The sequence below is a fragment of the Heteronotia binoei genome, chromosome 7 (assembly GCF_032191835.1).
Source record: "Heteronotia binoei isolate CCM8104 ecotype False Entrance Well chromosome 7, APGP_CSIRO_Hbin_v1, whole genome shotgun sequence".
In the NCBI taxonomy this organism is placed as follows: Eukaryota; Metazoa; Chordata; class Lepidosauria; order Squamata; family Gekkonidae; genus Heteronotia; species Heteronotia binoei.
Genome location: NC_083229.1, coordinates 46834044 through 46848492, shown reverse-complemented (window position 1 = coordinate 46848492; position 14449 = coordinate 46834044). Strand labels below are relative to the sequence as shown.

General features: G+C 41.5%; 1 protein-coding gene across 12 annotated transcripts in view; it reads left to right on the top strand.

Moving 5' to 3' along the window:
- RALYL (RALY RNA binding protein like) overlaps nt 1-14449 on the top strand; it is a 488219-nt gene that overhangs the window by 373046 nt on the left and 100724 nt on the right. For 2 of the 12 annotated variants that reach the window (XM_060243569.1, XM_060243567.1), the window contains exon 1: nt 7821-7983. The exons of the other annotated variants lie outside the window; for them this stretch is intronic. In XM_060243569.1, the coding sequence (XP_060099552.1) occupies nt 7947-7983 (37 nt within the window). In that variant the 5' untranslated portion in view covers nt 7821-7946. Of the gene's footprint in view, nt 1-7820; nt 7984-14449 lie in introns of those variants that run through there. 12 annotated transcript variants of the gene reach the window in all.

Sequence of the window (14449 nt, the reverse complement as noted above, 5' to 3'; positions counted from 1 at the left end):
TCCAGCTGACTCTCCTCTGCCCGCTCTCCAAGTTGAGTGCAGATTGACTTGGGAGGGGGGAGACCCTAGTGTCCAATGTGCAAAAGGGAGGAGTCTGTCAAATACCCCCCCCCAAAAAAAAAAACAGAGTCATGAAAGTTGCAGCAGACCTCTCCGGGATACTTCCAAGTTGTGTGCAGATTGGCATTGGGGAAGGAGGAGAAAGATCCAATGTACAAAAGGGGAAAGAGTCTGTCAAATGTCCCCTCCACTTCCCATCTGGTTGCCTGACAATGCCTCAGTGTCAGGTTATCTGGTCCATGGACTGCACTCACAGACCATATGGACCACCTGGAAAAAATCATAGTCTGTGGGCAGTCTGTTGAAAAGCGTGATCACACAGACTAGGCAAAGGGTCCACCACCCTGCTCCTCAGACCATCACAGATTTTGGTCTGTACCCATCCCTAGTCACCAGCCTCCTGATGGGGCCTTGAGTTCTACTAGAATTACAACTGACTTACAGAGATCAGTTTCCCTGGTGAAAACGGCAGCTTGAGAGGGTGGGCTCTATGGCATTATATACCTTCTGAGCTCCCATCCCTAAACACCACCCCCAAATCTCCAGAAATTTTTCCAAGCTAGAATTGGCAATCCTAGGAGAACGGGGATTCTAGCCTTCCAAATTTGCACTGTTTTCCCCAAACATTTCCCCTGAGGCATACTATTTTTAGTGATGCCAGCCTCCAAGTTGGACTCAGGGATACCCCAGAATTACCAAGTGGGACTCAGAGATACCCCAGTTCTTCTTCACACTAGAGAGGTCAGTTCCACTGAAGAAAATTGATGCTTTGGAGGGTGGACTCTGTACTTTGTACCCAACTAAAGTCCCTGTCCTCCCCAGACTCTATTCTGAAATTTCCAGGAGTTTCCTAACTTGGATCTGGGAACTCTACCCCCCATCATCTGCCTGTGACTTGGGGGGACCTGGCAACCCTAACTATTTCCCCAACTGGCAGTTGCATATGGAGCCCTTCAGCGCATCTGACAGTGAGGCAAATATCACCACCCAGGACCATTTGGGGTCAGGAAAATGGAATAGGGGAGGCAGGAGGACCTTCTCCCTGTCCACTATCATCCCAATCAGAATCAGTGCACCTCCTGTTTGAGAAATATGTTCCTGCCATTGGGAACTTCAGGGGTTGTTTTGTAGAAAAATAGGTGGTGGGACTCATTAGCATAACTCATTAGCATATGCCACACACACATTAGCCAAAAGCAACCTGACGCAAGAAAGGAGAGCCCTGGGGAAGCGAGGCTTGCTTGGGTTGTCTAGAAATCCAGCCAACACTACCAGGCCTCATTCTCCTACCCCACCCCCCACCCCCCCAGTCAAAAGACCAGCAAGCCACCCGCTGCCCAAAATCACATAAGAAGTGGAGAACGGGTGGTGCAAGCTTCTCCAAGGGTTAATGAGAGCTGCTGGGGGCATGGCAAAACTCCGGCTGGCTGGCTGCTCTCCTAATCCAGGGATTGTTATGCAGCTGCACCTACTATTCAATGGACAAGGTAGGTGGGGAGGAGGGGGAGGTGTCAGAAAGGTTCAGGAGCTGTGCTCCTGTGAACGCCTGCTGAATCTAAGATCTGGGGAACTTACAGCTGATTTCTTGATGTGGGATCACACTGGGAATTTTGCACAGCAGTATCCTGGCTTTGAAAAAGCCAGTTCTCTTTGATGCATACCACAGCAATCACACAGCCCCCACCCTGCTGATAGGAGAGGTATGGGCCACACACATGCAAGAGGAGCATTCAGACTGCTCCTGCGTGTTTAGGGTAGTCACATCGCACACCCTGGCCATTCAGATAGCTGGGAAATGCACCCTGCATGCGTTTTAGAGATTTGCTACTGGGAAGTTCTCAGTAGCTATTTAATCTGGTCCCAGCCCATCCTAAAATGATGTAAGTACAGATGGGACTCAGGGAGCAGATGTGCACATGTGATCATGCACATTAAATCCAGAGGGGAGGCATGGTTAGGTCGGGCCAAATCTCTCACGTGATTGCACCCAATGTGTAGTTTGGTCATAAGTGTATATCAAATTAAGTCCTGTTAGCACTTACTTGTGAGAAAATCAGTTGAACTCAATGGGACTAATTGGAGTTTAATCATATCTACAGCTATATAACTGCCTGCTGTGTGTAAGGTTAAATATTTATTTATTTATTTATTTATTTATTTATTTATATTTAGGCTTATATCCCGCCCTTCCCACCAAAGTGGCTCAGAATTTCAGAATTTATAATGCAGTATTTTTAATGTTCAGCTTGTACTGAATTTCTTAAATAAAATCTGCTTTTATAACATCTTGCGTCTGAAACATTAGTAAAAGCAATGATCACCTATAAATATTGTATATTCAAGGACTGAGGTATGATAACTCATCTCTCTCTTTTTTAATATAAATCACTTTTGTCTACTAGCAATGTAAGACAACTTGAAGTTTTACATCCACAAAGTTTTGAGTATGAAATTTATGCCCTAAATTCAGGGCTTTTTTTGTACAGGAATGCAGTTCCGGCTGGCTTGGTGTCAGGGGGTGTAGTCTAATATGTAAATGAGTTCCTGCTGGGCTTTTTCTACAAAAAATCCCTGTGTGAAACAATGGTGCCATCAGGGGGTATAGCCTAATATGCAAATTAGTTTTACTGGACTTTTTCTACAAAAAAAGCCCTGCCTAAATTATTTTATTTCCATTACACATTAACTAGACAGACTATTTAAAAATCAACCTGCACGCCAATTTGGGTCCTCTTATAAGTTTCTGACAGCTCTGTTATTCCAAGTATGGCCCTCCTTGACTAGAAGTCATAGATTTACATTGGAGGTACCTACAGTACAAAACTGCCTTCTGAAGGAGGTCTGCCTATCTTGCTAGCATTTTGCAGAGGTATACTTGTTCCAAAGAGTTTTCTCAAACTGTATGACTCTGAATGTTGAATTTTATTCTGCTAGTAGTCAGTGTTGAACAATGGTTCTTGGATGATGGAAATTGTTGGGTTGGATATGGTAGATTAATTGTACTAGCAGACATGTTTTTTCCAATGGAAGATGTCCCCTGACTCAAAATACATAGAAGAGTGTTCCTTCGTCTAGAGGAAAGCACCTTTACTCACAAAATACATCTGTGGGATCAACAAACTGTGTAATTATTCTTCCTGAGAACAGTTCTTCAGTTGAAACACTTTACTAATTCAGTGCATCCTATGTCTAAGAGCTACAGAAGAACTGTGCCAAATTATGGTTCTGATGCAAGTGCTAATCAGAATACCATATCTGGACTAAATAGGGTCAACACAGGAATCACATTCCAAACAAAGAAATCCCTAGTGTTTGATTTATGAAACCAATATGACTTCGTAGGGTTTTTTGGCTGTAAAGGTCCTGTCAGCCTGATTTTAGTGGAAAGTGACACACCCAGCAGTGCTATCTGCATGCTGCCACACTGACACATTTAGCTCTCTGGAAAACAGTCCTCTTACTTATTTGGTATTCAGGCATTTCCTGCATCCCCCTCTCCAGTGACTCAAAAATTAATTGTCCAGAAATAAGAGCTGAAGGTTAGCATTTAAAAATGAAAATTTGACTAATCTCAGTGGAAAATAGGGATTCTATTTAAAACAATATATTAATATCTAGAGAAGGAATAGAATTTTCCTATGAAGAAGAAGTTTGACTGTTCTGTGCCCAGCAGTTGGAAAAGGTGTGAAACACATTAATCAGTCATTTTGGAAATGGTAACTGGGCAAAAACTGAACAAATTGCCTTTCAGGAATTATATTACACAGTGTGAAGAATCTACGAAACAGGCTGGAGGCACTGACTGCATCAAGCATATCCAGAACCCCTGAGGACCTAGAAGATTACAGATAAATTTATAGATATTATTTTAGTGAAACAATCTTCCTAAAACATCATAGGTCAACTTTCATCTTCTGGTACAAAGTCTATTAATATATAGACAGGGAGAACATTAGGAACTTTATGTCTGGCTGATTTTTTGAAGATGAAAACACTACTCTTTAAACAAAATTACATATTTGGGTGGATTGAAAGTCTACCTTAGTTATTGCCTCCTCCAAAGTGCTAGGGAAGATCACCTACTTCAGAAATAATAAGAAAGAAAAGTCCCCAGCCAGTGGGAAGCTGCTGGTCTTTATCAAGGGAGTGTGTATAGCAGTAGCAGGGTTCTCTTCTTCTCAGAGGCACAGACAGCTTCCAGATGGGACCTGGGGATCTCCCACTTTTACAACTGATCTCCAGCTGGCAGAGATCAGCTCCCCTGGAGAAAATGACTGCTTTGAAAATGGTCTCTGTACCACCCTGTGGACCCTCCTTAAACCCTGCCCTCTCCCAGATCCACATCCAAAGTCTACAAGAATTTCCCAACACAGGCCTGGCAATCCCAACCAAAGGGAAGGTTCTGGAGGCAGGCCAGCTGGGCGTGGCTTGTTCTTTCTTTCAGGATTCCAAAGTGGAAGAAAGGGATTAACTTAAACTTGCAGTGAGTCACTTGTTAATGGTGCCATCTCAAGTTGTTTTGCTGTTGGAGGCACCACCCCTGCCTTTTCCCTACCACTGTTGCTACTGCTGTTTCTGCCTAGAACTAGAGGCAATTACTCTGTTTACCTCTTTACTGCTCCAATTCCTTTAAAAACACTATTAGAACAGGTGTGTGTGGTTTGCCTACTATGCTTTTCACAGCGTCTGGGGGAATGGGGCAGTGAGAGTGGCAGATAGGATAGGTGGTTGCAATTCTTCCAAACTGGCAACCAAAGATAACTACTTCAGATTGCCACATTTTAAGAGCTAGTCCTGTTCTTTAAGACTGTAACATATGAATCAGCCTTCAGTCACTAGCAGGTTTGCAATTTAACCCTACAACTTCATCAGTCCCTGAACCCATGAGAGGTGTGCCATGGAATGCCTAGTTTTTACCACCTCTTGACTCAAATAAAGTATCTATGATGTGGTAAAGTGTGAAGGAGTGATAGTTCATAGTCCCTTTGACTTCCTACAAAGATGTAGTATAGGGAATAAGACTTTTATTTGCTATTTCCATTATCTTGGGCAATTATCTCAGGCTGCCATGTTTTCAAGGCTGAGAAGAGCTGATGGGGAATTAAGCTTGTATACAAAGCACAGAGCTTGTGGGCTCCATGATACAGTCTGCTAAGAACTGTACATGCAATAACATGGCCCATTTTAGCTGGGGGGTGCATGGCAACTGTTCAAAGTGGATTGCATATCCATTGTCCTGTTAATTAAGTTTTGATGTTATCTTTTAGAACTGTAATGTAAAGGAAAAACTAATTTGCCAGCTTTAGGATAAAAGCTAATCTCTTTGTTACCATAACAACATCAAGAAAACTCTTTAATCAAAATTCAATCTCAAGCATATTTAATTTTTTTTTGTTTCCCTTTAATCACTTGCTCCTAAACCCTTAATAACATAAATACAAGACCGGTGGAAATACTGAATTAATGGTAGAGTTTGGCTTCAGAGTTCCATGATCTGAAGTAGACTTTGCTTTTTTATCTAGGATTGAATAATCCTCTTGAATGAAAGTGAATGAGAAGACAAAAGTTTCATATTACTTGTATTTGAATTATGTCATCCTTAATAACAATAATGTTAAAAGTATCAAATAATTTGATGTTCATGTAACATGGGTATATAACATGGGTGAGCAGGCTAAATTGCCATTGGGGAGGGCCAGTAGTGAATTGCAAATTACTAGATTGTCTGTCTAATTTGACTGAGGCTCCAGTGACGTGAGTAATGTGATCACTGCTCTTTTAGGTTAGTGTGAACATGCTAGGGCTGCTGAGTTCTCATGTAGCTCATCTTGAGATTCTGCCGTTTATATCCAAAGCAAACTTTTTTGCTTAAAATCCCAAAGGGGATTCTAAACTACACTGTGGAAGCGCAACTTCATGCACAGATGTCATGCAATCATGCATTAGGCAAAGTTTTAGACACTGAAATAATAGAACTTATAATATATTTTACAATGTTAAAGAATTAGTAATGTGGACTTCTCCTATGATCACATGATCTTCGTTTGCTCTAGAACAGACTTTACAGACTACTGTACAAGATGTCTTAAACTGCTGTTCATTTTTGATGGGCACAGACCCAAACGCAAGTCAAAGTTTGGTCTGAACTTTGGCTGGTTCACAAACCCTGGACCAAGGTTCAGGGAAGGAGCCTTCCTTGAATATTCACCAAGCTTCTGCTTGGTTTGGTTTGGGTGTTCAGGCTGCCTATGTGTGTAAGTAAGTAAGTAAGTAAAATTTTATTTGTGTCCCGCCCTCCCCCGCCGAAGCAGGCTCAGGGCGGTTTGGTTCGGGGGGTTGGGTACCACCCCCAATGCATCTGCATCATCCAAAAGTGATTAAGTACATTACCTGATGTGCTCCAATCACTTCCAGGTAACATGAGGGCACGCCCAATGATACTCACCTGTGTGCACATCAGAGACCAATGCTCTTGCATCACTTCCAAATGATACTGGTGCACCAGGGGCAGCACCTGTTGCCACCCAGAAGTGATGTGTGCATGTCACCAGGGAAGCCCTGAACTGGTTCAGTTTGTGCAGGCTTTGCTCAGCGGTTCAGTCTGAGGCCACCCCCTGGGCTTTCCTAGTCTGTGTCCATGCTTAACTGTTTAAACAGTACCATACTTTTATTAACTTAATTAACTAATTTTTAAACCTAATCAGAATTTTAATGCTTAAATGTAATTTTGTGTTTTTTGCTTTCTTTGTATAATTGAAATTTGTATGATGTTGTTAGCCGCCCTGAGCCTGCTTCGGCGGGGAGGGCGGGATACAAATAAAATTATCTAATCTAATCTAATCTAAAAGTTGATGCAAACCATTCCTCATTCTGAGACTCCATCTGTGAACCTAGAAATCTTACAAATATTAGCTGTAATCAGGGTGAAACAAGAAGGGACCATTCAAATATTTGTGGGCCTCTTAACTTCCCACATGGTGTGGCCCAGGAGGTCTGTAGACATTTAACATTCTCAGAACAATTTATAGCTTCCCTCGTTTCCACCCTGCTTTAGCCCTATTATTTGGGAAAGAAAACCTCATACAAGCAAACTGCACATGTAAATTACCAGCACTATCAATGTTTGCACTAAGCCTAAGTTATTACTGTAGAAAGAAAAGTACATTGTTGGTGACACAATTTGTCTTTTTAATAGAAGACACGCAGCTAATGAGGAAATACTGGGAACAAGCTATGGCATTAAAAATGTTCTCAGTCGACTTGAACGTCTGAACCTTGGAGCCAAATGGGAAAATCAGAAAACAGAAGAGCAATCTTTCCTGTTAATTTAATTTTTTTCACATTGAACTATGCATGATCAACAATCCAGCAAAGATGAAAGGAAGTCCTACTTTAGTATGTCATCTGGTATTGACGGCAATAGGAGGAGAACTTGGTTGAGCCAATTTCAGTTTCTTTTGAATATCTTTTACTACTGCTTCTCCATGAATAAGTCATTTTTTTTAATTACACAAATGTTTACTTAAGTTCTCTGCATTCCAAGGGGGAAAAAGTGTTGAGGTCACTCTGGAAAATAACACGTACTCACCTCCTTAAAACAACATACCTCAATCAGCAACCTTTAAATAGGTATTTCAAGACAAGAGATGAAATGTTGCAAGAACTGGAGAAGGTTTGTTCTGCCCCCAGCTTTGCCTTTGAGGAAACAGAGCTAGCCATATCTCCCCAGGATATGATGAGAATGGTATTACCCTCGCTTTCACAGAGAGAGACTGCTGGTTACCTTCTGTCAGTGAGCAACTGTCTCGCTGCAGAGCGGAAGCACGATCTTGTCTCTTTTGTCTGGGTATTGAGAATTGTTTCTTGGATAGCAGGGTTTCTTCAGAATGACAATGTACAAGAACAAGCGCAGAAACCAAAGATGTAAGTAGCCATCACTCATTTTTTAATGTCTGTGACAGAGGCAGTCTGTATACATTTATAAATAAATAAAATTAGATCATCGAGGAGGATCAGTGAGGATGAAAATGTCTCCCTGTTTGATTGAAAACTATGCTTTACTTTCTTCTGCAGTGGATAAATTACCCAAGAATGGCACATGTAGATTTTTTCTCTCTAATTTTATTCTACAGTATCTATATTATTAGTTGAAGGAAAAATCATAAGAATGAAAAATAAGCTCACTTGTTCCTATGGAAACCACCAGTAAGTGACTGCTTTGTAAAAATCAACAAGGAAATAGAGATCAAATGCAAGTTCACACCAGCTCAGCATCTTTTATGCAGGGCAGAATGATTGGACAGAGCAAGCCTTTTCTAGGAAGAGAAGATAACTGTTTTTCCATTGCAACATTATTGTATTCAAATTGCCTTAAGGTGGCAGATGCTACAAGTTCAGTTGAGCTAATTTTTCATACACTGCTGTGAAGTAAAGAACTAGTTGATGAGGACAGACGGGAGAACGTAGAAAGCGTGCCTCTGGGATGAAAATAAAAATCTAAGAAAGAAGCAAGTAAAATCCACATAACTGGCAGTTCTGTTATTTCTGTTGCTTAAAATAAATATGTATCTCCAGCAATAACGGGCTGTCCAAGTAGCCATATTGCACATCTGAATTGAATTAAAAGATTTATATGGTTAAAGCTATCAAATCAGTACTCCTAGAATTAGGATCAAAGGCAGTAGTCATCAACAAGGGATCAATACAAGTCATCTTATGTAGGATTGCTCCTCTAATAAAACTGGGGGGGATCTTGGCTTGAATGGTAAAATTTATTCATAAAAGTTTTGGGAGCAAAAGGGAGAAGCAATGACCAAGGGAAACAAACACAAGAGAAACAAGCTTATTATTATTAGTTGGAGTTCTGGGGGGTGAGGGTTTGTACACAAAACCAATTTCTGCTTTAAATTATCAAACCTTTTCACACCTTTTAATCCACAGCCAAAGTTTTTATGTTTACAACAGCAGCTTTGCTGTTCGAGGAACTAAGAAAGGAAAGGATTTGTTCAAAAGAATGTATGGAAATGTTCTTTCTTTTCCCCAAAAATAATGCTATAAGAATCAGTTGTCACTTTATTATACTAAGAAAAGTGTGATTGCTTCAGCAGCATATACACTAAAACTGGAACAATACTAAGAAAAGTTGTCAGACAATATAAAACAACAACAATCATAGTAAGTTCATATGTTGGTATATTACAGTTCAGTATTCACCTATTTTCTTTAACTTTTTTAGTTCTATTGAAGAATAATAATTACATTTGTTGCTCTGTATTTTATGAAATAGTGTTAAATCCTGCTATTCAATACAGCTGGACATTCATAGAAACAGCAGATTGTTTTTCACTAAAAATAAACGTGACTTTTCCCATTTCTATTAATTATGTCCTTTTACATCACTTTCACCGATTTTCTTTTTTTTTTGGTGGGGGGGGAATGGGCTCTATGTATGTTGGGGCATTGTTTTGGGGGTGAGTGAGCAAGAAGAGCTGACATATTAGTCAGAAGAAAAATGAGTAATTTCCATATAAATATATGATTTCTGAAATTATATTTGAGGCTAATACAATGATTGTGTAGGAGAGTTAGGAGTTTCTAATTATATTGCTTCAATAAACTTTGCTCATTATATAAACGGCTGTTGTTAAGTGATGATATAAAAAGGTATTAATTCATATTCCATGCTTCACAGTATGGAAAGGAAAATACAGTATGTCATTTTTTTAAAAAAAAGTATTTGAAATGGTGTAATGCGTAGAAGCTCATCTCTCCCATGTTACAATCTCAGTTCTACATTAAATATAGTAAGAACAGTATATACTGTTGTTTGAAACATCTCAATAGTTATAACTATTTTCAGATTAAGTAGAAGTCAAATGTTTGAATGTTTGGCTTAGATAGCTTTACTGCTAATGCTTAAAAGCATCTGGGTAGCAGACACAGGGAGTAATCCTAAACTGGTCTGCTCAGAAGTAAATCCCATTTTATTTAATAGGATTTGGAATGGTTGTGAAACATTCCTTGTTAAAGGAAACGATGCTCATGGTGGTATGAGTATCTTCCCTTCCATAGTTCTCCCAAGGACCCAGTTGAGAGCATGGAGGGGGGGGGGGTTGTTCATTTTTTGGAGGGGCTTTGCCATCAACTCACAGTTGACTTGAGTAACCCCATGGGGTTCTGCCTGCCTCCTAGTAAGGATCCTGAACTTCCTTGGTGGTCTCCCATCCAAATACTAACCAGGGCTGATCCTGCTTGTCTTCGGATATCTGATTAAATTGGACTAGTCTGGGGAGTGTATGCTGTTGTAGATAGGGAAGCAACAGTATGGGGTTAAAGGTTTTTATAGGCAGCTAATGGCTGTGTCTTCCTTCCAGCCATTTCCCATGCTCTAGCTCTCAGGGTTAGACATGCTGAGCTAACAGATGTAATCTTAATTCTTCAATTGATCATTTGTACACATAAATGCAGAAACAGGCTTGTCAGAAAATGAGTGCCTTAACAATCAAGAGCCAACCCCGGCACCTCAGTCCACTATATTTTTGTGCTGCCTTTCCTCCAAGGAGCTTGAGATGGTGTACATGATTCTTTATTTCAGCATCAGAACTAGCCTGTTGGGAAGTTTGGGCTAAGAGAAATAATGAACCCAGGGTTTAGCCAGCAAGCATCATGGTCCCTACCCTAGTCCAACCTGACACCACTTTAGGTTACATAATGCATATTGCAAATCAAACCCATGATCTGATGGGCAGACTTTTCCATATCCCATACTTATAATTTCTTCACAAGAGTGGTCCCCCTAATCTAAACAATTTAGAGGCTCCCCCCCACAGTAGTAAGGCAATTTTTTTCATTTCATTTCACTGAACTGTTTGCTAGCTTTAAAAATGTGACCTTAAATATTTTTATTAGGAATTATTGCAAGTGTTGGATAGTGTTTTTATATGCTAATAATATGATGGGTGTTGTTGGAAGCTGATTGGGTTTCAGATCTGTGGGGATAAAGACGAAAAACGGGGGACAGGGGGGGTTCAGCGGATGAGGTGGGACAGGTATGTTTCTTGCTTTGTATAAATATTATACTTTTTAAAATACCTTCCATAAAACTATCTCCAGTCAGCAGAAGGTATGCAGGCATGAGGGGGAGGGGATATTTTCTGCTCCCAACAATGTAAAAATAAAACTCTAGTAAGTAAAAATATGGCAGTTTTAAAAACTGGTAACGTTTTCATTGTCTCAACAGCAGAGTATATTTGCCAGATACCAATATGTAAGGCTTGGGATGAATAGATACACCGCCATTTTACTACTGATCCCTTCCTTTAACTTAATGCATCAGTACCCTACTTGTCCATGCTAAAAATATTCAGTAACTGATCATAGGCACTGTACGTCAGAGTGAGGAGCATGTGTCAAATGTCAAATAAAATGGGAGAGTTACATGTGTTTAAAACTTGTGTCTATACATTATATCATTTTTTGCTGAAATTTCATCCCAGTTTAATTTGTTGATCATAACTGCTTTCCTTGCACAATAATTCTTGTACTATTCAGGGGGGAAGCTGCTTGAACATACCCAAGCAGTTTTAGCTATAAACCAATCAATCTAGGCATATCCCTTTTGCTACTAATTTGTATCGAAAGTGATCAGTACTAGCCCTGACCTGGATAGCCCAGGCAAACCCGATCTCATCGGATCTCAGAAAATAAGCAGGATAAAATAAGGGAAGTACTTAGATGGAACACCAGAGCCGGGAGGCAAAGGCAGGCTTTATGCAACCACCCGGCTGAACATTCTCCATGCCCCCAATAGGGGTCAGTCACTAGAGGTCACCATGACTTCCAGGTGTGCACACACATGCACGTCAAAAAATACAAAAAGTGGTCAGTACTAGAAAGTACCTTGGCACAGGACAGAAGCTCAAGGAGGATTGTACTTAATGTACTCCCAGTTTTGTGGCTAGCTTTCAAGCAAGTAGTCTGAAAAGAGTGAGAAGAGCTAGGAACAAAGCATAAAACGGAGACTTCTTATTGTAGCAGTCAGGCTAGAGGCAAAGAAGGAAGCAGATAGTTGGAATAGAGAGTCAGCCAAGTTGGCAGTGTCAAAACTCTAGGAAGCTGGCTGCAAAAGCCTTATGGAGTTGCCAGATATGTATAGAATCATAGAGTTGGAAGGGTCCTTCAGGGTCATCTATTCCAACCCCTTGCACAATGCAGGAAACTCACAAACACCTCCGCCTAAATTCACAGGATCTTCATTGCTGTCAGATGGCCATCTAGCCTCTGTTTCCTTCCTCTACGGAAGGAAAGTCCACCACCGCCCGAGGAAGCCTGTTCCACTGAGGAATCACTCTAACAGTCAGGAAGTTCTCCCTAATGTTGAGCCGGAAACTCTTTTGATTTAATTTCAACCCACTGGTTCTGGTCCTACCTTCTGGGACCACAGAAAACAATTCCACACCATCCTCTAGATGACAGCCATTCAAGTACTTGAAGATAGTGATCATATCACCTCTCAGCCACATCCTCTCCAGGCTAAACATGCCCAGCTCCTTTAACCTTTCTTCACAGGACTTGGTCTCCAGACCCCTCATCATCTTCATCACCCTCCTCTGGACCTGTTCCAGCTTGCCTATATCTGCTTAAAAAGTGGTGCCCAAAACTGAACACAATACTCCAAGTGAGGTCTTACCAGCGCAGAGTAAAGCGATACCATCACTTCACATGATCTGGACACTATACTTGTGTTGATACAGCCCAACATTGCATTTTCCTTTTTAGCCACCACATCACACTGTTGACTCATGTTCAGCATATGATCCACTAAGACCCCTAGATCCTTTTCGCACATACTACTGCTAAGACAAGTCTCCCCCATCCTCTAACTATGCATTGGAATTTTCCTACCTAAATGCAAAACTTTACTTGTATCCCTGTTAAAATTCATTTTATTGGTTTTAACCGAGTTTTCCAGCCTATCAAGGTTCTGATGCACAGGGATGCAATAGCAAGCCATCTCTGGCCATGGAAACCCACCCCCCCCCCACACACACACAGCTGGGACCCCAGCTATGGTGCACCATCCTCAGTCTCTCAGCTTCTAATAATGACCCTAGTTTCTGAGGACCTAGTGTCCAGAGCACTGGATTTGAGTTCAAGAGCTTCCAAGAGTCCTCCCCCTGCCCTTTCTCAGAAGGAATCTTCTTAGAAACCCCCAACCCTGGCTGGAAGGAGCTTCAGGAAGGCTCAATGCCAGCTGCAAGTGGACTTTTTCTCTGGCAGTCTCTGAAGAAGTCCAGGTGGTAGTCGCCAAGCCCAGCCAGGAAGGTAGTGAAGAGGAGTCAGGCCAACCCAGGGCACCTGGAGTGACCCTGACAGCTCTCCTTGCCACCCTTTCTGTCCTCTGCCACTGCCACCATGTGGCTTGTTCCCTGTCCAGAGAGCAGCCCTCGCTGGAGGGATGTGAAGCTGCTATCATGGAGGGAGTTTTCTTTTGTTCACCCCAAGACTGACCATTTTGGTGCCCAACATTCCCTTCATTCCTTTCCTGCTTCTCAAAGCCCCCCCCCCCCCATGGCAAGCTCAAATCAGTTCTGGTGGCAAGGCACTTTCCACCAGCTCCCTCCCTCCCTCTTGGAAGCAGCTGCAGCCTGACAGTGAGAGCCCCTTTTGGTCTAGTCTGCGAGTTGCACCCCCCACTGCCCCGCATACATCAAAGAAGCTGTCAGCAAGCAGCCCCCTGCCTCACGCCTTTATTATTACTTTTCATTTTTTGTTTTGAAATTTTGTGCCCAAGATGAGTGCCCCTGTGACCTCCCTTACACTGCGCCAGTGGTTTCTCATGTCACTTAGTCGTTGTAGTCTTTTCTAATTTCTTTAACATGAATCTCAGACTGATTGTATACATTGTCATTTCATATTTTATATTGATCACTTAATCCTACTGGTGCAGTTCTGAGACTTATGATGTCTTTAAGTCAACCCTAATGTGGTACTCATCAGTGTGTTTCCTGTCTTCCACTTACTTCTTCCCTAGACCTTCACTTTTTTTAAAGCAAAAAGCCAATCCTGGCTTGTCTGTGCCTCCCTAGGGCAAGAGTACCTGAGAAGAGCCCAAAAGGCATCACCATTGTAGGATGCCTCGCTTGAAATCTCTGAACTTCAGGAATCTTCATGTTTTATTATTGGACACAGCTCACTCAATGGCAGCCATTTTCTAGTGCCATTCACTGGGTGTTCTCAAATTCCAAAATTACTCACAATTTTGAGATGGTTGGAAAACCCTACAATATGTATAAACTGTTCACTAATGTGCAATAAACTCCATACACACACTTAGGTTTATTTCAGGTTTTTTATGAATGGGAAACATTCAGCACCCTTCCCCCAGCCT